General features: G+C 31.0%; 2 protein-coding genes across 2 annotated transcripts; one reads left to right on the forward strand and one right to left on the reverse strand.

The window, feature by feature from the left end:
• Nucleotides 1-13,152: 13,152 nt before the first annotated feature.
• On the reverse strand, nt 13,153-14,123 carry GLRG_11875 (tol protein; the record flags this gene model as incomplete). Its single annotated transcript, XM_008102557.1, has 4 exons — nt 13,153-13,292; nt 13,445-13,831; nt 13,889-14,062; nt 14,117-14,123. 4 exons carry the CDS (start codon nt 14,121-14,123, stop codon nt 13,153-13,155), a joined length of 708 nt encoding a protein of 235 aa, XP_008100748.1.
• A 4,098-nt stretch (nt 14,124-18,221) lies between these two features.
• GLRG_11876 (uncharacterized protein) lies at nt 18,222-18,563 on the forward strand (the record flags this gene model as incomplete). The annotated part of the gene is made up of 1 exon (XM_008102558.1): nt 18,222-18,563. One exon carries the CDS (start codon nt 18,222-18,224, stop codon nt 18,561-18,563), a length of 342 nt encoding a protein of 113 aa, XP_008100749.1.
• Between the last annotated feature and the right edge of the window lie 4,877 nt (nt 18,564-23,440).

Here is a 23,440-nt window from a genome sequence, read left to right on the forward strand (position 1 = left end):
ATCCCTCTTATAAGCTACACCAGTAGTAATTTTAATACTTACTATATACTAAGAGGTAGTATTATAGCTTCTATTTATTTTACTTTATCTATAAGTTATACTAATATAAGTAAGTCTTATACTATATATATATATAGGTATTAATAAAGAGTACTAATTTAACTACTATAGAAGTTATAGTGTTAGGAGTAGTTAGGCAGGCTAGCTAAGTAGGCCTACTAGTTACTTACCCTAAGGAGTAATACGTACGTAAAGTTAAGTACTATAGAGCATATAGGAGTTAGGGCGTATAAGGAGTAAAGTAAGGGCGTATAGATATATAAAAAGAATAAGGGGGAAAAAAGAAGAAGAAAAAAAGTAGCTTTTAGTATTAGTAATACTAGTAACCTAACTTTATGTTTATAGCGTGTTTACTTACTACTCTTATACTAAACCTAATTATTTATAATATATAGTAATAAAGTAAGTATATATTATTCTACTAGGGGTAGATTTAGCTAAAGAAGTTATTATTATAAACTATCCTTATAAATCTCTTATAAGTATAAAATAGTATATTATTTATAAACTTATTTTTATTTAGCTAAGGTATATTACTACTATATCTTATCTTCTTATATTAGAAAATATAAGTTAGTGTCTTTAGCTATTTATAAAAGTACTCTAGCTTTATATCTAGGTAGTTAAACTTTCTATAATATAAGGTAAAGTTACTATAACCTGTCCTAGCTACTAGTAGCTAGTAAAGTTCTTATTTATTAAGGTCTTATATCTTATAAGTAGGTTCTAGTTTAGTGTTAAGATCTAGTTATTTATAGCTATCTAATTTATTCTTATACTACTAACTATTAAAGTTAATCTTAATTTTCTCTTATAACCTTCTTTTTTACTTATAAATATATTAAGGAGTAGATATATAGGTCTACTTACTTTATCTTAGCCCTACACTTTACTAGGTTATCTACTAGGTTATTCTTTATAATACTTAGGTGCCTTAGTACCTAGTAGACCTATATATTCTCTTTATAGTTAGTAGCTATATTAATAAAGCCTAAAAAGGCTTCTTATAAGGACGTTAAAGGTAATCTATTTAGGCTAAATATAACTACTATATTATTAAGGTAAATAGTAATCTTACTAACTACTAGGCTATATATACTCTTAAGTACTACTTAGAGCCCTGCCTATACTCTTTTTACTTTTATGTTATACACCTTTACGTTAGGAAGTCTTCTTTACCCCTAGTGTATTAGTGTCCTCCTGTAGTATACTATATACTTATAGCCTATCTTATTAGGTTTTATTTATAACTTATTAGTATAGACTTTAATATAGTTATATAGAAGCTAGGCTACCTAGGCCTTATAGTTATATACTACCTGTTTCTTATTTATAGCGTTTATAACCTAATATTTTAATAGCTTATAGTAGGTCCTAAACTATAGTACTAGCCTTAGGAAATTCTATATTACTCTTACTATTTTAACTTATATAGTTAGACGTACTTAGCCTCCTTTCTAATTCTATTATTAAGCGCTTAGTACTCTCTATATAAGGGAGTATTAGGTGTCTAGCCTACTTATATATAGGCTATATTATTTCTTAGCTACTTTAAGAAGCTACACTACTAGTAAGGTGCTTACTTCTTAAAGAAGGGTAGCTATTAGTGTAGTCCTTTATACTAAGAGGTATCTTTTTACTACCTTATTTATTATCTTTTATATTTATTTAACTTAATATATAAGCCTATAGTTAACTCTTAGGTATTATCCTTACTTTATTTTTAGCCCTAGCTTATTATCTTCTAGGTACTAGATCTTTAATTTATATAGCGCCTTAAGTATAACTATAGTATAGACTACTTTATATATAAGCTCTAGGGGGGCGCCTTAGTATACTCTATTTAGCCCTTAGATATACCTTATTATTACGTTTACTATTACTATACGTTTTCTAATATATATTTTAAAGCTAAGGTTATAGTTTAGGTAAACGCCTAGCTACTTTATACTCTTCTTAAACGTTACTTCTTATCTATTATATTATATTACTAAGCCTTTTATACCTTTTTATTATATAAAGTATAAGACCTTTATTTTTACTATATTAAAGTATATTCTATTTAGCTTTCCTTATTTTATTATCTTATTTAGGATTTACTATACTTAGTTCTTACTGTCCTTTACTATATTCCTTATATATAGGATTATATAGTTATTTATATAGCTAAATCCTATTATAAGTAGGCTAAAGTAATAAAGTAGCTTAATATAGTAAAAGTATAGAACTAGTAAAGCTAGGGACCCTTATAAAAGCCTATAGTATAGTAGTATAATAGGCGTTATATTACTTTTATATCTAACCTTTACTTATTATTAGTTAGTAAAAAATTAAGTCTATTATATAATATTATATAGCTACCCCTACTCTTATAGGATATAGACTAAACGTCTACTATTAACTATATTAAAGGCCTTTTTTATATCTATAGTAATTAGTATATAGTGTTTCTTATTATCTAGTGCTATCTTTATATTATATATTAATAAGGCTATAATATCTATTACTAAGCGCTTTAGGAGTATGCCTATAACTTATAAGTATAAAATACCTAGCTTAATATATACTTATACTATTTATCTAGTAATTAGATACTCTAGCCTTTTACTTATAGTTAAGAGGAGTAAGATTAGTTACTATCCCCTAGAGATACTTATATCCTTATTAGGTTTTAGTATTATTACTATTTCTATGTCTTAAAAGGGGAGAGGGTAATACCTTAGGTAGAGATAGGCTTTAAACAGCTTCTAGGTGTAGTTATAAATATATAGCTAGGCTATTTATAGTAAAGTAACTATAATTCTATTTACCCTTAGGGTTATATTACTTATACCTAGTAGGGCTGCTTTTACTTTCTTAATAAGGATTACGTTTTTCTACTTAATTATTCTCTATAAGACTCCTAGTATAAGGGAGTTAATATTTATATTAGTATTAAATCTCTTTAGTAAGCGTCTTTAGAGGACGTTATTTTCTTAATAAGTATAGTTATAACTTTATTACTATTTTATAAAGAGGAAGCCCTAAACTAGCTTATTAGTTTATACTAGCTTATTATCTTATATATTTCCTTATTTACTTTTTATTTTATTAATTTAATTTATTTAGTATTTAGCTTTAGTAGCTTTAACTATTCTCTAGAAGTCTCTAGCTACTATAGTTAAATCTTCTAAGGATATTTATTATTATTATATCCTTTAGTAGTATTACTAGGCCTCTATATATTCTAGAGACTACTAGGTTACTAAGCTAGCTTATATCTATATCTTACTAGCTATTATTACTACCTCTTATAATAGCTCTATTAGTGTAGTAGCTACCTTATTAAGGTCTTATATACTAGTTACTTTATTTAGTAGTGTCTAAAGTTACTTAGCTACCTCTTACTTAAATTATTTAACTACCTTTACTATATTAATAATTACCTTTATTCTCTTTTTTAGGAGTGTCTTTTCTATTTATAGTATTACTATAACTAAGGTAAAGTAGTCTAATCTTATATAGAGGTATTTAGCTACCTATATTAACGCCCTTAGTAGGTTTAATAAGACTAGATCTAGTGTGTTTCTTCTATTATATATTAGAACCCCTAAGGGGCTAATAAGGTGTAGTTAATATTCCTCTATCTAGGTAGTAATCTAGTTACTACTATAGTTTAGAGGATTCTTTAGTTACTATAGAGGGTGTCTAGTGTTAAAGTCACTAAGGACTATAACTTATATTAAGAGGGTCTAACCCTTAAGTAGGTTAAGTATATATTATATCCCTAGCTATTAGTATATATTTAATAAAAGTGTCTTATAGATAATTACCCTTAGTATATCTTAGGTTAGTTATTAGTTAATATAGTAAGTATTTATAACTTAGTAGTAGTTCTTAATATATATAAGGACTTAGGGTTATATAGTAAGGTCTATCTAGCTTATTACTAGTAAAAATACTTTATTGTTTAGGTATATCTTAGTAACGTTTAGAGTCCTATTAGTGCTATAAAAAGGCTTCTAGATTATTATTATTTCTACCTTATTATAATCTTTATTAATTAGTATAATATTATATATTAGGCTATATCTATATATATTAGCCTAGAAGATCTTTAGTTATCTTACTATTAAATAGGAGATAATAAGGGGCTTAATATACTTAGTCTTAAAGTAAAGGTAGTTCCCCTTTCTAAGACTTTACCTATATTTATATCTATCTTAAAGATAGTATATTCTTATATATAAAGTGTTTTATTTTTAGTAGTAAGCTACGTTAAGGGGGTAGTGTTATTATTAATATTATCCTTACTATTATTACCTAGGGTTTCTATATCCTTATCTTATTACTACTGCCCTTACTTATAAAGGTGTAGCTTTTTACTTTTTCCTTAATACTCTAGTAATAGGCCTTTATAAGTCTTATAATATATTTATTAGTGTTCTTTTTTAGCTATAGGGGGTAGTCCTTATAGTTACTCTTATAAGGTCCTTTATAGTTAGTATACTACTTTAGTTTTTAGTACTAGCTACTATTATTTTTACTTACTAGTATACTATAGTTATTATATATTTAAGTCTTATAATAAGGTTAGCTTATATACTAGTTAAAGTAGGTGTTATATTAAACTAGTCTAAGTTTATTATAAAGTTATTATAATAGTACGCTATTTAGTAACCTAAAAGGCTTAACTACTACCTTTAGTACTACTATTTATATTTTATTTCTCTTTTTCTTTATATATTATATAATATAGAACTTCTTAAGGGTTAGCTTTATAGCTATCTAGACTTTAATTTAGATAATATTATTAGTAATAGTAACTTATTTACCCTTATAGTTATAGGTATATCCTAGGACCCCTCTAATCCTATAAAAGGTCTATATTTATATTTTATTAACACTAGTTATACTAAGCTATTAAGATAGCTAAGTATAGTAACTAAGTATAGTCTATTAGATTTCTTTACTTACTAAGGTAATTATATAACTAGTTAGTACCTTAGTTACTTTTTTAATATCTTATATTTAAATCTTATAAATCTTAGTAATATTTTAGTAAATAGTAGTAAATAGGACTTTTATGTCTTATATATAGATAAAGATCTATTTATTAGTTATAGTGTTATATTACTAAGATCTAGCTTATATACCTTCCTAGCTTCCTTAAGATCCCTAATAGACTTCTCTCTTTATAATTACTATATCCTAAGAGGCCTTAGAGGGGTAAGGCTAGGCTAGGCCCTTTTTTTATTTCTTCTCTTAGGCTAGTACTATAGTATAAGGTTATTACTAGTAGGCTGTTTTATTACTAAGTGTGTTAATTAATAAGTTAGTATAGTAAGTAGTAGTCTAATTATTCTATTTATTTTATTAGATATCCTTTAGTGTCTATTAGAGTATATTAATAAGTATATTACCTATATATCTAAAGCTGTTATTTAGTGCTATAATCTTACTTAGGTAGTTCTTAGAAGTGTTTTAACTAATGTTTATTATTAGTCTATATATAGATATATTAATACCTAGCTACGCCTTAAGGTTATTTAAAAGCTATAAGAGGCTAATTACTTATAGTAAGGATAATATAGTAGTGTTAGTTATTAAAAGCTCTAATCTCTTACGCTTTATAAAGGAACCTTTATTATTCCTAATAGGGCTTAAGTTAGAGAGGACCGCGTGCCCTAGCAGGCAAATGCCTGGCTAGAGGCGTATAGTCGCGGGGGTTACTAGCCCTTAGGCTGGCATTAGGGGTGCTTAGAAGGGGTTTTATTACAAAAGTAATATATCTGTTAGTGTAATAGGTGTAGTGCACGCAGAGGAACTAACAGTTCTAAAACGTAATAAGTAAAAAGGAGGGAAGGTTAAGGTATATTTATTAAGTAACTAGTATTAGACTTCTTAATACATATAAGAGCCTATTTTAGCCTTTAACTTAAAAGATTTATTTTTATTAACTATTAAAAAACTAGTTTCTTATAGCTATATTTAATAATAAAGAGATAGTATAGATAATAGACTTACTTATATATATATTACTTACACTAAAAGCGCTCCTAGAGGTATATTAGGGAATACTAAGTAAAGAAAAAATAACACTAATTATTCCTCAGACTAAATCAAATAGATTAATTAGGTAAGAACTATAACTTCTAATAACAAGTTTAACCTAGATAGTAGTAACTTAGATTTAGATTCAGATTTAGATTTTATTAGTTCTCTAGAGTTTAAGTAGTTAAGTACTACACCCTCTAATAACAAGGACTTAGATAAGTCTTTTCTTAGATCTAGAAGACTAAGGCAGTAGAAACTAATACGTCTAGCTTAGGTAGTCTCTAATAAATTAGTAATATTCATCTTAGGGCTAAATAGCTAAGCTAGTGTACTAAGAATGTAAGAAGCTAGTGTTAAAGCATATAATTAGTAGTAATAACCTTATTTTAATTAATTACTTTTTCTCATATATTACTATTAACTATATTATAATTACTAATTAGACTCTAAGAGGTAAATATATAGATTATTCTTTTAAGTAAGAAAATCTATTTAATAAATAACTATTTTATTAACTACTAATAACCTTATCTTATACCTAGGTATATATTACTACATTACCTACTTCAATAATAGTGTATTCTAACTAAAATTTAATACTATAATTATACTTAAATTAAGTAATTAAGCTGCTATTATTATCTTTTGCTCTAGAGTTAACTTTAACTTTATATTTAGACCTAGAGAATTTAGCAGTAAGTTCTTCTAATATAAAGTTACTGTTATTACTCTAGGATATAGAACTTGTGACGTTACTACTTATGTCTCTTAACCTATAGTCAACAGGCTTAGGGGATTTCTAGGTAAGGTCTAAAGACTAGTCTTGTAGGTAGTTAATAGCGTAGAGGATATTACACCTTTCCGCTAGAACTAGGCGCTTCCCTGGGGCTTTTGGGGTACGTCGGCGTTGTGCGTGACTGCGTATAGCGGAACTTGACTTGTCCTAGTTGTAGCTAATAGAAGCAAGGGCGATATTACTATAAATCTTTAATTACAAGCAACATGTAGTATCTTTAGCAAGGCCGTTTTAGCTAATTCCTCATCGTTAACAAGACCGACATATGTTTAATATTGTTTTGTATTCTTTCATTGTTTGTCTGTCTGCCTCTCTGCTCGTCTGTTAGTCTATATATTGTTGTTTCATCTGTTGTCTCCTCAGTCTGGATGACATCAACATGGATCGAAACCAGAGGCAGCACTAGAAGCAAGATCTCCCCTATGGCAGCTAACAGATCCCTTGTAAGCCCACGCAAAACTTCTTGACCTCCCTTTAAGAACGGAGGAAGGGCGGCAAAGAGACATAGCAGTCATTCAGAAATCACATAAATTACACATTTACTACTGCTATAGGGCGGCATCGATAATTGACAGTTTTGCTAGGACCCAAACGGCCTAGCACCGCATTATCTGGCAGGTTGTCGGCAATACTTACAGCATCAGCCTCACCAGATGCGTGGCTGGGGACTCTTTCCGTCGTGTGAAGGTTGCGTTTCCGGCACAATATAGTAGAAGCTTTAGTAATCATACACCTATGTTATTATCTCCTATTATACCCTACATAGTTATAGTTAGCTATCAGCCCAACTTGTTAGATTATAATATTATTGTCGTGATGCCCTCATGTGCATCACGCGCATCCGGCTCCGGTCGGCCGATTTCTCCGGACCGGGGAAATGGTTATTCCGAACCGAGCCCCGTCTCCACGCAGCTGACCCACTCGAAGAATACGTATTTCTTCGAGCCGGATCACCTATCTCTACACTGTAGATAGTCAAGCCGTTTTCCCTATGATCTTTCCTACCCGAACAGTGCCTCTACGACAATTATATATCCCCTCTAAGAGCTATATCTTTAGGCCTTAGATAACCAGTCTAGGTATATTATAGGTTTAGGTTGGGAAACCCTAGTATTAGTATAGGGAACTAATCCTATATATATTACCTATAGTTAGGAGCCTAGGGAGAGGTCATCTGGATGAATCCAGCGCATCTGGATTATACATCGAGGCCGAAAGCTGCGTAAGGGTGGGCGGCAGACCTAGTGAAACAAGTGGTGATAGTAGTGATAGTGGTGGTAATGGCGGTGGTGATGTTGGCTCGGATGTGGGGTAGTTCCCAAGCGGGGTAGTTAAGTTGACCCTTTCTCATCTCCCTATCCACTGTTTTCCTTGCTGTTTCCACGGTCCTTGTCTTGTTCATTTATGGATCCTGCAGTGTTGTAATTCTTGCTTTTAATGTCCTTAGTAATCTCTGACTTTGATAGTAACCACTGCAAGACTTCTAGAAGCTTGTCTCTAGATGCGAGATAAATAGGTGATAGTGGTATTCATGAATACCAGTTTGTATGCAGGGCGGGGTACACAATAGTACTGGGCGTCAAACCGGAGTCTCCGGTCGGGGTATCCGTACTTACTCTTGGCAGAGCCTGGGTTATTAGGAGCACCCTATGTCAAGAAGTGGGTCATCGCGGGCCCGCCGGTCCAACGGGAATATACCCAAGCACTTCCCTTTTGTCACACATACTGTGTTCTTAGACAAAAATGGAAACAAAGCGGCTTCGTCAGATCGAAGGCATGCTGATCTAGACATAGGATGACGACAGGAACAGTCAAGTAAGAGAACAGATACTGGATTCAGCCACAGCAGCAGTCTTCGTGGCAGATGGGTCGTCTCGAGATGAGGAAGTTGGCAGGCCAGATGGACACAGTGAAGGGATGCGGGCAAAGTGACGAAGAGCACGTGTCTTGAGTCAGGGCGTCCTGTTATAAGGTCCAAGCTGCTATTCACAGAAATATTTAGTAAAGTCAATCAACGAAGTTTTTACGATTATTCTATTATTAGCGTACTGGGTGATATATAACAAGGTGCAATAGCCGGAACTTCCCTTACTACTATTATACAGGGCTTCACTTGACTATTTCCATTGAGCTGTTACACCTGAGAAACGTCTTTACATATCACAACAACGTGCCCTTCCTTGCACTGTAACTATCAATTACAGTTTCCGTAAACCCAAACAAAGGTAAACTGATTGCGAGATGTCCCACCCAGAGCTAACGACACATACATTCTGGATGGACTATGTTCTCTAATTCGATTTGTAATCTAGATGCGCTTTGCTTTAGTCTTGTCGATTGGAGCTCTTGCTGTCTCCGCCCAGGACGACCCAGGCCAGCCTGCACAACCGTGTGCTGAAACAACAGTGACTGGATCCCCTATTACAGCCTTTGCATTTAACGACGACGGGGACGGTTTCTGGAGGTGGTTATCGACCGATGTTTCGAGTGTTAACCTACGACAAGACTGCATCTTAAGAACCCCAGACACCCAAGTCCGTGCTGTTTGTATCCAGCCTTCTACTGGAGCAGACAAATGTTTTAGTTTAAACGCAGATTTGTATGTCGATGGGTGTAGTGTTCCAACTGAATACTGTCAAGGAGTCAAGAATATGTGGGGATATAAATAGGGATATCAATAGTGATATACATAGTGTGTTACGCCGGGCAGCAAAGCTACAGGGATAACTATCAAAGGTTTCTCAAATTTGTCCCGCCTTGCCCTGGCATATTCTTTGACACAGGACAAGTGCATAGATGGCAAGATGATGATGATGATGATGACATTATTTAAACGCCCAACAGGTCCAAATTATATAACACAAGGCGCCCGCTGCTAATCTATTGCTTTAATCATATACGCAGTAGCATGTGTTCCTTCACGTGCCCACTAGGTGTATAGACTATGACCATGCGACCTCCTACAAGAGGGCGGGTTTACTATGAATACACCTATCTAGCTATCACTTGTTTGTCCTATGTTAATTGCTTAGCCCCTTGTTGTTGCTCACCTTGCTTTACTGCTTTGCTGTTACGCTTCACCTGTGCACTGCGTCACTTCACTCTACTATAGCAGCCTCGCTCCTCCTATTAGTTCTATATCAGCTAGCAGGAAGACTAGAATAAAGAGGCTTCCTACTCTACATTATAGCTATGTCTTTATTGATATTTATAACCTCTTTTACTATATTAATTTAAGAAAGTTATAATCTTATTCTAGGTATAGACTACTTACTGGAAGATAAAGCAAAGCACTTACTTTTAAGTACCCCCTATATTTTAGTACCCTAAAAACAAAGCTATTATAACTAATACTACTTTATTTAATTAACTATTAGTAACCTCTTAATACTATAATAATATAGCTTTTAGCCTTACTAGGTAATTCTAGCTTATAAGATTTATTGAGCTTATTTTTAGTATTACTAGCTATAATTTATACTTTCTATACATCCTGAATTATAATAAACCTTATATATAAATTTATAGTTATAGCCTTTTTTTTCTTACTACCAGTACTATTAACTTTAGCCTAAAGAAGCTTTACTTTATACTTAGTAATAGCTAAGTTAAAAGACTTCTATTAGAAGCCTCTTTTAATCTTTTTAAAAAGCTAATATTATATAGTAATAGTTTGGTTTATCTACCTAAATAATTATAACTAGTTATTTAGCTTACTGTTTTTCTTAATATAAACTACTTAATAGTAAATACTTATTCTTTATAATCTTAAGTATTTTAGCTACTATCAGCCTCTTTAGGCTTTTTATTAACTGATACTTATATCTTAGTAAGTAGTATTATTAGTACTAATATCTTAGTAATAAATAAAAGCTTAGTAGATACTTTAAAATAGTAATAAGCTATAACTTAGTATATTTCTAGCTACTTTTAATATTACTAGTAGTTAGCTTAGCCTAATAAGCCTTTTAGTAACTTAAAATAAAGCTTTTTTTACTAATAGTAGTTATTATTTTACTATATAAAGTATTTAAGCTTTTTATAATAATCTACTTTATTAGACTAAAGACTACTTAGTTAAGTAGTTAAAGGATATAAAATATATATAGTAGTAAAATAATATAATAACATTATTATTAGAGTATAAATATATGAAGTCTATTATTAGTAAGCTTTTATACTTACTTATAATAAGTAGTCTAGCTTTATAAAGTTAAAAAAGCTTAGTTTTAAGAAAAAAGCTTTTTTATTTATTTAACTGTAGTAATATTAGTAGTTTATACATTCTTTATTACTATAAGTTTTTATCTTTTATTTAAGCTAAAATTCAAAGAAAATAACTACTATCAGCCTATTTTACTTTTATATACAACTAAGAAATAAATAAAAATACTTTTAGTAAGAGTATACTTAATAATAAATACTTAGGCTTATAATTTAAGCTACTTTTTATTTAGTAAATTTATTCTTACTTTACTTTATACTAGGTTATTATTATTCTTACTTTTAAGAATACTAGTCTTATTTATATAATATGTATTAGCTAGTTTAATAATAAAATATTAAGTATACTAAGATATTTAAACTATTTTTTAATAACTTTAGTAAATAACGTATTAATATACTTCAAATTAATAAAGTAACTTCTTTAGACTTTAATAAATATAGCTTTTTACTTAAATCTACTTAATCATTACTTATCTAAAGGTTAAGTATTTCCTATAGCCTTAATAATATACTAGACTAGTTTTTTAACTTATTAATAACTTAGTAGTAGGCTTAAGTCTACTTAGGTAGTTATTTAAGTAACTAGGCTAGCCTCTAAAGTTATTAAGAGCCTCTAGAGGTCTTTAAATATAGTAGTCTTTTACTAGATACTATATATATAGTACTAAAAGGTAGTCTATAAGATTTTATACTGAAGAACTACCTTCTCAAGGCTATACTTATTTTTAATAGCTTATAATTCCTAACTAAAATTATCTTTAGTATATTAGACTATTTATTATAAAAAGACTCCTAAAAAGATAAAGTAATTTAATAATGATTAGACCTTATTATAGTAGTTTAAAATAAGGGATGTTCTTTAAAAATAGGTAGCTAAGTAGTATTTTTAAAGTACTAAAATACAAAAGATACCAAAAAGTAAGTACTTTACTTTATACTTAAAGTTATAATTAAATTATAGGGATTGTAATTATTAATTAATTATGTTATATATAACTATAGTGAAATCCTGTAGAAATAGGGAAATCCCCCTATTTCTTGGTTGGGAAATCCCGGGCCAATCCTGGCGATATTATTGGTGAAATCACCATGAAAGTGGGGCGATTTCACCGCCCATTCCCCGGCGATTCGCCATAAGGCAACCGTGCATTCGCCGGTGAATTCACGTGTACTTTCGCCACATTTGACAGTTATCAAGTACTAAGAGTAGTACTAGCTATACCTAGGGCTTACTATTAAACAAAATAGAGACTAATTAACTGTCCTATACTTAAACTAAATAAGCTATAATCCCTCCCTATTCTTAGGTTAAAGCTCTTTACTACTAAGTGTGTCTAAATCCTTAGAGTAGACAAGCCGGAAATAGGGCTAGTTATTCTAGTATACCTACTAAAATTCTACTGTACTAACCCTTATAAGCTAGTCATTACCTTTCTACTCTACTAGATTTCTAACTCCTAAATAGTCTACACTTACGACATCCTCATCCTAAATGTCGTAATCGTCTACAATCTTGCGGCCTAATTCGTCCTTAATGACCCTTAATGCCGCAAGCAGAAGGAACTCGCAAGGGGCCTTGTCTCGGGGGGGTTAAATGTCTGGGAACGCCTCAACGACTGCGGCGCCCTCAAACCCCTCGATGTCTACTGTCTATTGGTCCTTGTCGTCTACTAGCCGGAGAGTTCCTTTTAGGATCTCAGTATAACCTAGATCGGCGCGTCTAAGTATGTCCAGGACCAACGCGGAAACCCTTTCTCTACACCATCCTTCTTGTCCTTAGGTTTCGCCTCTTAGGGGCAACCCTTCACCCGCCATGCAAGCTGCTCCTCAAGGTCTGCCGACCACAGCCCATATACATACTCCTAACGCAGCATATCACGCATAATCTTCGCAATGCCCCATATAGCGTAGTCTTTATCAGAGTGCTTAGTAAGCTTGCAGGAAGTATAGATGTAAACAGACCTCTCCTACAATCTCTCAAGGGTGCTCTCTGTAGCCTTGATAGAGGTTTTGGCTTCCTATAGGCGTTAACGCTAGTGCCTGTCCACAGCCGCTTTAGTGTCAAGGGGAAGCAGTAAACCAGCAGGGAGGGCTTTGCAGGCAGAGATGGTGGCACAGACCCAGAATATCTGGCCCCGACCAAACTGGAGGAGGCGTGGGGATAACATGCGTTCTAGCGGTCGTTAAATCAGTAACAGCAAGCCTTATAGGAAAACCTACCTTAAAACACCCAACCGCAAGTGTAAAGGGGGCTACTAAGGAGCTGATCCCAGAGATTAGTGAAGAGAATTCGCTAGGTACGTCCACTAAATCTCCGAGACATACTCCTGGGAACGTATCTGCTAAGCAGCACATCGCAGTTACGATCTCCAAATAGTCCCCTGTGGGAATCTTCCAAGTCAACAGCACCCAGGTTGCAGTAGGAGTTCCGGTACACCTTGTGCATAAGCTTCGCCTCTATATTCCAGTCCTTCTCATCGTGCTGAAAGATATAGAGGGAATCAATACAGATGTACTGTATTCCTAGTTCCCTTGTGATCTCAATGCCCTCTAGGAAGTTCTTATTACTATAGATGTCATCTTGGGATGCCCAAGGAGCATCTTTCCATGTGACTCCCTCAGTTATGAACCTGGTAAAGTTTGCAGCTGTAAGTTCGACGAACTTGTTCTTGCCCCAGCAGTGGCTCATGGTCATGTAATGCTTCTTTTCATCTTAGACGATGTCTTTGGTATAAACGATACGGATATGCGATGGTGGCCAAGGGCTACCTGAGGAGCCAATATCCAGGACTCGCGTGGGCATGTAGTCACTGATAGAAGGCAGGGCTTTGCATTCGGGGTGGCTTGCGACACAGCCCTCCAGCCAGCTCTTCATCTGCGCCTTCAATGCTTCACAATCAGTACGCAGACCAAAAGACTCCACCTTATTATTAGGAATAGGGCCTAAGTCTGTTAAGCACGTTAGTGTGTTAGGCTAGAGAAGAGAAGAATAAGTACCTAGCATCTTTAGAGAACATATTAAACTAGACTTCTAGAAGTTGCTGCTATCTGCCAGCAACTAGGCGGAAGGTGATTGAGACGTAGCTCTTGGTCTCCCTGATCTGCACATTTCCCCACATGCTCTAGCAATACAATGGCTTAGTGCCATCAGTCCAATTAAAGTCACCAACAAATGCGGCTAGCTTTTGGCAGATGACGCAGCCTGTTTTTGCTACAGTAACAAACTTAGTGGCATTAAAGTAATAATAGCCTTAAGTTCTATTTAACTTTAGGACAGTTAGTTAGCAAAAGTAGCAGATCGCTATGTTAAGCTACTAGTTTATTAAAAAACGTTATATCTAGACGTAATTAGCAAAGTTGAAGTAAAGCTGTTAACACAAGAGGCTGTATATAGATGTTAGTAAAGCAGGTTATGTATACATAAAGAGTTAATAGGATGTCAGCAAACACCTACTTTAAGCTACATAAGGTTAACAATTTTTCTTTCTATAGAAAGACAGCCTAATTAGTGTTAATTGTAATGAGAGAAAGAGAGATGTATTTTGTAGCTATTGCCTATATTTACACACACAAAAATAACTATAAGCTAGGCAAACTTAAGATCCTAGGAATCAAAATGTTAACATACCTCTTAGGAATTAGTAACTTACTAAAAGTACCTACCTAGTAGATGTAATAATAGAAGTAATATAAAAAGAGATAGATAGATCTTGCTTAGTAATGTTAGTTTTAAGGAAATTCTAAAGCTAGCTATTTTTATAATACGAATTTTATTCTAACTTACTCTTGCTATAGGGCGGCTTTGGCCTACTAGACCTTAGGTTTTGTAATACTCTTTGCTCTGTAGGTATTAAACGCTACGATCTTAGATTTAAGATCCTGGCAAGCCTGCATGAGAGATTTGTTGTAGTTCTTTATGACGTACATGTAGAACGTCTTGTAATAAGCCTTTATTAGATACTCTACCTTATTAAATTAGACTGTAACAAACCTTCTTGTGGCGTAAAGCATCTCTTTAAGCCTTTTGCGCGACGCGTTAGCCTTAGTGGCTTCTTCGTCTCTCATTATAACTGCAGCCACTAAGGTTATAACTTCTAGTTCTGTTTCACTAAGCTGTTTTCTTGCTCTTGCGTTTGCTGTGTTCTAGATAAGCTAAGCTTCTATATATTTAGGGCCTTTTCTTTACTATAGTATTATTAGTTAATAAGATAAGTATATATTCTTATGTCTTTAGGTAGATCTTTAAGAAGAATTCTTTTTTAAAGCAGTAAATAAACTACTTTATCTTTTTTAAAAGTAGTTTAGTAAACTATATCTTCTTGTTTATTAAAAGAGGCTAAAGCCCCTTCTTTACTGTTTTATACTAAGAAGGGTATACTAAAGTATTATACTTACTATAATTATATATAACCTTAGAGTTATTATAGTAAAACATTTTATAATTATTTTAATAATCCTTATAGCTTAATTTTACTACTATAAGCTAGTATAGTAGCTTTATTAAAAGACTAATTAGCTTCTTTATTAGGTATAAACTAGCCTTTAGTTATATTAGCTTATATTATTTTAGGTAGTTAATATACTACTAGTCTCTAAAGGCCTAATACTACTATTTTATTATTTATTATCTAATATAGTAGTATATAAAGGGTCTAATATCTAGGTTAGTATTATAATCTACTAATTAAATACTAGCTAATATAACTATATAGTATAAAATAAGAAATAATAATATAAGTATATTATTACTAAAGCTTTTGCTTTATACTACAGTTAGTTACCTTAACCTACTTATAACATAATAATACACCTACCTTATGTAGAGGGTATAGGTTTAAATCCTAGTACTACTAGCTAAATAGGATCCTCTCTAGAGTCCTTAGCGTTCTAACTAGAAGTAGTATATATAGGATTAGTCCTTTATACCCTTGCTAGAGTTCCCTTGCTTATACTTATAATATGTCTAGTTAGTTACTAGGCATAGGGATATGTTTCTTAGAGAGAAGATATAGTGTTATAATTTACTAATTAGGTACTAGCTAATATAACTATATAGTATAGAGTAGAAGATAATAATATAGGTGTACTATTACTAAAGCTTTTACTTTATACTAAAGTTAGTTACTTTAACCTACTTATAATAGTTAGTTAGGCTTATAGTCCTATTTTTCTTAGCTAGCTAGTCTACTAGGTTATTTTAAGAATTTCTATTTATTCTAGGACCTATTATACCTAAACCTACTTGATATATACTACTATAGTATTAATAAAGTCTGAAAATATATCTTATAATAACTTTATAATAGTACTATTTAGTATTAAAATATTAATTAGGTAACATTTATACTTAAGGCTAATTCTATTATAACTAAGTAATAGGCCTGCTTTTTAGGTTACTTAGAGATTATAAGCCTAGATACCTTAGTAGTTAGGCTACTATATTTAATACCTTATATAAGTTAAGTGCTATACGTTTAATTCACGCTTTACGCTATAAGTCTTAAAAGTGTAGACATATATAACTATAAGTCAATAATAGGTAGGCGTATAGACTAACTAGGTAAGATTAGTACTAGAAATGCCCTTAAAGGGGGCTATTAAAATGTTAATTAGGTAATATCTATACTATAGTGCTACTCTTAGGCCTGCTTATATTACTACTATTTCTATATTAAACTTCTTCTTTTGTAGGGGGTAGTGCTGTCCTTGGTGTACTAGTTTAGTCCCCCTAAAGACAGTATATCTATACCTAGTCTTCTTTTATAAAGTCTAGAAGCTATCTATATATACCCTTATATATAATAAGGAGAGTAGGTTAGCCTACTTAATGTATACACTTAGTTAGGTACAGCTATACGTAAGTAGGGACAAAGCTAGAAATACACTAGTTATTTCTAAGGTAGATTTCCCTACCTAGATAAAAGAAAAACAATATTCTAAGTATTTACCTATTTAAAAAGGCAAATAGTTAAAGATACTAAAGTACTATAATAGTTAGGTATATATATATAATAAATAATTAATATAAAGGTATTATAGCTATATAATATACTTTAATAACTATTAACTATAAAAATAATAGGATTTCTTATCTCATATTAGTATATTTATAATTATACTTAATATATTATAAATGAAAATAAGACACTAGAAAATAAAAGTAGATCTATAATTACTCTACTATAATTTCAGCCTGTATTACCTTATAATATACCTCTTTAGATCTACTACTATATATTATTACTAGTCTAATACTCCTTAATCCTTTTAATTAGGTTTATCTTACTAAAATCTAGTAAGTAAATCTCCCCTATATATACATATAGTCTGTCTAGAGGACTTAGTAGGAATTAAACCTATAAGGCAACATTATCTTGTAATACCTTAGAGTATGCTTAAACTATTTAGGCATAAAGTTAGGGTTAAGTAGTGCTAGGCTTATAACTATAATAAATAAGAATAAGGCACTAGAACAAAAAAGTGGGCCCACAATTGCTGTACTGTAATTATGGCCTATATCACCTTGTGACATAACATTATGAGGGGCTTTTATTTAGAGCATTAACGCACTGCTAGAGAGCAAGGTTCCTTTAGCTAACTAACTGCGCTGGCTCGGCTGTGCCTGAAAGCCGGGACTTCTACAAACCGTTACTGACGGGATGAACTGGGCTGGGGGATGCCCCTGACACTGGCACGACTCATGCGCGTACTTGTACTTAATGACAGTACCCCCCCCTGCGTAGCAGTGGCATATATATTCCAAGGTGATCGATCGGAGTGGCCGACGGAGCATCGATTGACGATCATACACACTAACTACTTAGCAACGACAATTTATTATGCGTCATGTTACAATTAAGGGCCAGAAAAGTCTATTCCTTTCCAACGTCGCGTTTGGAAAATGGTTCATTATAGAACCCAGTCCAATAACAGCTAAAGAGTAGAAGATGTATAAAGCCTAGCTAAACCCATCGTCAGTTACAGTTTTCTTAATCCATCAGACAAGACTTTCTGAAGCCTATCTGAAACTCGATCACACTCGATTTTGAACAACTTAGTCTTTGAAACACTTTCAAGAAAAAAACACTGTCCTTTTTCCATAATGAAGGTCTCAATCGTCAACGCCCTCACCCTCGCCCTCATCGCCGGTGTCAAGGTCGCCGAGGCTTGCTCGCTCTTCGACAACTGCCGCTGCACAATGGCCGACGGCTCCATAAACAACGACATCACAACGGCCGCTTGCGCCTCGAAACGTACCGCAGCCGATCTCGACGGTTCTGACAGCACGGCCTACACCATTACGACGGACAGCTCTAACACCGCAACCTGCCAGTCGGGGTTCGTCGGCAAGGATGACCTCACCCTTGACAACTGCGACTTCCGGGAGAGGTGCACCGCGGCGGGCGCAACAGGCTCTGACTCCCTCTGCACGAACGCGAATTAAGGGGTTTGCTTGGTGACCCTTAGTCACTATGTTGGTTCACATAGACATCTGGGGCCCTTATCTTATCACCTTGAATTAGAGAAAGCCTTGTCTTGATTGTTTATTACGGTTGAACTTTACGAACTTTACGAATGATTATGGTTGTATGATAGCGAATACACCTTATTTAGCATCTATTTAGACTGCATTATATGTTTCTATTTGTCTGTGCTAACATTGCTTGTGTGTGGAGGGATGGGTACAAGCCCGCTATACCTACTATGTGACGATCTGGGGTAGGAGACATGGTTCTAATGGATAAATCTGCGACGCCTTAAGGGAGGTAGTGCAGCTTAGATGTAATATTGTTTTGCTACGGATGCGCAAGTCATATCGTCAGAAGTCCTGCCTATGACTAGGAGGTGGCAGTTTGTATGTGAGTCTTAAAGCCTGTCTAGAGCCTTCTAGATGTAGATGAAAAAGTAGGTCCTGGGGGTTTAAACTGTTAAATGTAGTAAAATTACACGTAAATTAGCTAGTAAATACATAGTTGCCTTATAGCAAATTGTTAGGGAATAGGCAGTGAATTAGCCTTACTTTTAGGGATAACTTTACTAATAATATTACTAGGATGAGCCTAGGAGTTCCTAACTAAGAAATAAGGGGTTTTTCTTATTCTTATAGGATTTTATAAAGTTTATATAATATATAATAAAATTAATTAACAAACTATTATAATCCTTATAATTTAATAATTAATAGTCTAATATATATATTTATAATAACTAATATACTTATTTATTAACTAATTCTATTATAATAATTAATAAGAATAATAATAATTAGGTAACTACTTTATAATTATATAGTGATAAGTTTATATAGCTTAGTACTATTTAAGTAAAAGTAAAGTATTATAATCTCTAGAAGTATATTAACCTAAAGGTAATAGTAATAAACTTATTAATTCTTAAGACATATCTAAAGAAACTAATAAACTATTAGAACCTAATAAGTTACAGGCTATGTTACCTTACCCAACAGGCGGATAGTAGGCAGCAGCGGCATTTATACAGACAAGAAAACAAGGAACAGACAGATAACTCCTTAAAACAAAAGAACTATAGTATAAGTTATATAACTATAAGCGTAAGACAAATAAAGAATAAGCGCTTATTTATAAGTAGGATAAGCGCTTAGTAGATACCTAAGTAAGTGCTTATTTTACCTTATAACTATTAGTTAAAGGAACTATTTAGGGAATAGTTATAACTTATATATATTATAACCTAATAAGTTATAGGCTATATTACCCTACCTAACAAACAGATAAAGGGCAGCAGCAGTATTTATATAGATAAGAAACAAGGAATAGACAGATAACTCCTTAGAATAAAAGAACTATAGTATAAGTTATATAGAGATAAGGAAGTAATTATAAAATAAAGTAATTCCTAGTAATTATAAAAGTAAGCGCTTACTAGTATCTACTAAGCGCTTACCTTATATAAGGATAGTAATTACTTATAACTATTAGTTAAAGGAACTATTTCAGGAATAGTTAGTACTTATATATAAAATAAACTTAAATACACTTAAGGATAGACTTTAATAGCTTTTTAGTAATTAACTTATAATATATTCTCTAAATACCTTTTAGTATTTAACCTTAGTAATTTACTTAATAAGAAGCTATATAAGCTGCCTTTTAACCTTAAGCCTTAACTAATTACTAAGTAATTAATAAGATAATAAAAAAAATAAATACTATTAACTAAGTACTAACTTTTACTTACTATTAGTAGAAACCTTACTATCTAGAAACTAGTTATAACACTTTAATTACTTTTATTAAGTAAGTTAACCTTAATACTTACCTAATAGTATTTTATAATATTTACACCTAAGATAACCTTAACTTCCTCTAGCTCTAAAAAGAACCGAACTACCTTAGCTAAAAGCCTAAATAAGGAAATAAAAAATAATAAAAAGTTAGATAATAAGCTAGACTTTACTTAAGGTATATATAATAAAATCTAGTAGTATATAAAACGTAATAATAATAATATAGCCTAAATATAAGCTATAATTAATAATATTAATAAAAAACTAAATACTAAAACCCTTAAAGTTAGCTAGCTATAAAATATAGTCTATAATACTATTACTTAGTTTAAAAATAAAATAGCTAAAGCTAAAAAATTAAATAAAGAAGTAACTACCTTTAGAGGTATAGTAAATATTATTACTACTTTAGTTAATAGATATAATAAGCTTAAACTTAACTTACTTAGAACTTATAATAAGACTAGTAAATAGCTAAGAAGCTTTTTTAATTTAAGTTTATACTTATTAGACCTTTTATACTACTAACTTTAGAAGTAAGACTAAATAGGCTATTTATATAAGAACTTTTTTATAAAGAAAAGCACTTTTTTAGTATAAACCTTACCTTTCTTAGGTATAATAGTAACCCTTATTATATACTTTTATAAGATATAAAATATCTTTAGAAGTATAACTAGCTTTATAAAGGCCTTATAGTTATTATTTTAAGATCTTAATAAGAAGTAATAAGCTAAGTAAGACCTAACTAGCCTATAATAAATAAAGTTAGCCTCTTACTATATAGCTAAATTCTAATAACTAGCTACTTAACTTAATATTACTTAAGAATTACTAATTTTTACTTTTTACTAAGGACTTATAGATAATACTAAGAATCAACTTATTAAAATTATTAACTTACTTAAGGACTTCTTATTCTATATTAAACTTACTATTAAAATTAATATATAACTTTTTAAGTAATATAAAAAATAAGGAGAAACTTAATAACCTAGTGCTAATATAGGTAAAAAGTACGCCTAAGGACCTAAGTAATTATACTAGTAAAATAAAAGATAAAACTACTAGTAGTAGTTATATAACAGTTACCTAAGTACTACTTATAGATAATATATAGGACCTATAGATATTAGTATTACTAGGAAATAAGATTAGTAACTAGTATAAGATACTAGTATAGTTAAGTGCTATAACTATAAAAAAATAAGACACTTTATATAAGACTATAAATAGCCTAAGAGGCTATAAAATAAGAACCTATTAAATAGTAGGGATTATAATAGTTACTTAATTAATTCTATTATATGTTCTATATCTATAGTAAATTACTATAGAAATAAGGAAAAACCCCTATTTCTTAGTTAGAAATAAGTAAGATAGTACTTAAAAAGGCCTAAGGATACTACTAAAGCAGGGCTAATTTACTACCTATTCCTTAATAATTTACTATAAGGTAACTATATATTTACTAGCTAATTTATATATAATTCTACTATATTTAATACACCCCCTTAGTACTAGTAGCGTAATTAATTACTATAGAGCTTATACTAAATATTATCTATATATAGCCTATTTATTTATTAATTATCCTTTAATATCTTATACGTTTTCCTCTTTTATCTAGTAGTAAAGCTTTACTTTATTATTAGCTAATTCTTACTATTAATTTACTTTAAGGTATATATATTAGTTACTTATATTTAATTAAGCTATAAATATAGTAAATTATAGCGTACTAAGTGCCTTTATTAATCTATTAGCTATTAATTTAGTAGACTTCTTATATTTAATAGTAATTTAATTTACTACTACTTCTTGTTATAGCTAGTAGTTATAAATATTTATATACTATAGCCTTATTTATAATTAAATAAGCTCCTTAGTAATAAGCCTAATAGTTTAGGTATTATTATAACTAATATAAATAGTTAGTAGTAATTTAATAGCTACTTACTTATTAAGTAATAATTTATTTTTAGGTTAAGTTAATAGTTAAATACTTAGTATAGTAATTAATCTACTAGTAAAAAGCGCCTTTTTTATAGTAAATAATAAGGCTAGTAATTTAGCCTTAGTAGTTAATATTATTACTATATCTTATTTATTAGCTTACTAGGAGATAAGCCCTCTAAATAGCTTTAGTACGTACGCTTATAAGCTATAATAGTTTAGTAAGTTATTAGTAAATAAGGCGTCTAAAGTAACCTTTAATATATTATTTTTACTACTTAGTGTTACTTTATATTTAAGGTAAAAGTGCTATATTTAGTAAAAATATTTAAGTATATAATTTACTACTTTTTAGTAATCTAGATTTAGATTATAGTTAAAGTAGGTAAGCTAGCTAGCTATAAAAGTAATATCTAGCTAAGTTATTACTACTATATAAAGGATTATCTCTACTTTTTTTTAATATTAGTTAACCTGTTATAATAAGGCTATATATTTACTAGGTAATTCTTATTAAGTACTTATCAAAAGCCCTGCGTAGTAAGCCCCTCTTTAAGGTACTTTTACTATAGCAAAAGCAATTATTAAAGCCTATAAAGCGCCTTTAATAGCTAAAGAATCTAGCTAGTAATTTAGTAGCCTAGAGATATCTCTATAAATACTACCTTATTAATAATAGCATAAATAAATATATTAACTATATGATATTAAAGTAATTCTAAATTAAAGTAAGTAGCTATTACTATAAATATTTTAAATAATATACTTACTAATATAGCTATATAAATATTTTATAGATCCTTTACTTATTAGTTACTATAGACAATAAGTCTTACTTTAAATTTAGTTAATTAACTATATTTATTAAGCTTATAAGTATATACTTAGTAATAGCTAAGGATTTAATACCCTTTAGCTACTGCTTATAGTACTATTACCTAAGATTTTAATATTTTATATCTATATAGATGTACTTTTTTAATATCTTTAAATTATTTCTTATATAGGTAGCTTTTTAACTATTTATAGATTAGTAAAGGGTATAGTAACTTCTAATATATACTTATTAGTTTATAAGGTCTAGTAACTTTTTTTAT

The sequence above is a fragment of the Colletotrichum graminicola genome (assembly GCF_000149035.1).
Source record: "Colletotrichum graminicola M1.001 genomic scaffold supercont1.161, whole genome shotgun sequence".
NCBI lineage: Eukaryota > Fungi > Ascomycota > Sordariomycetes > Glomerellales > Glomerellaceae > Colletotrichum > Colletotrichum graminicola.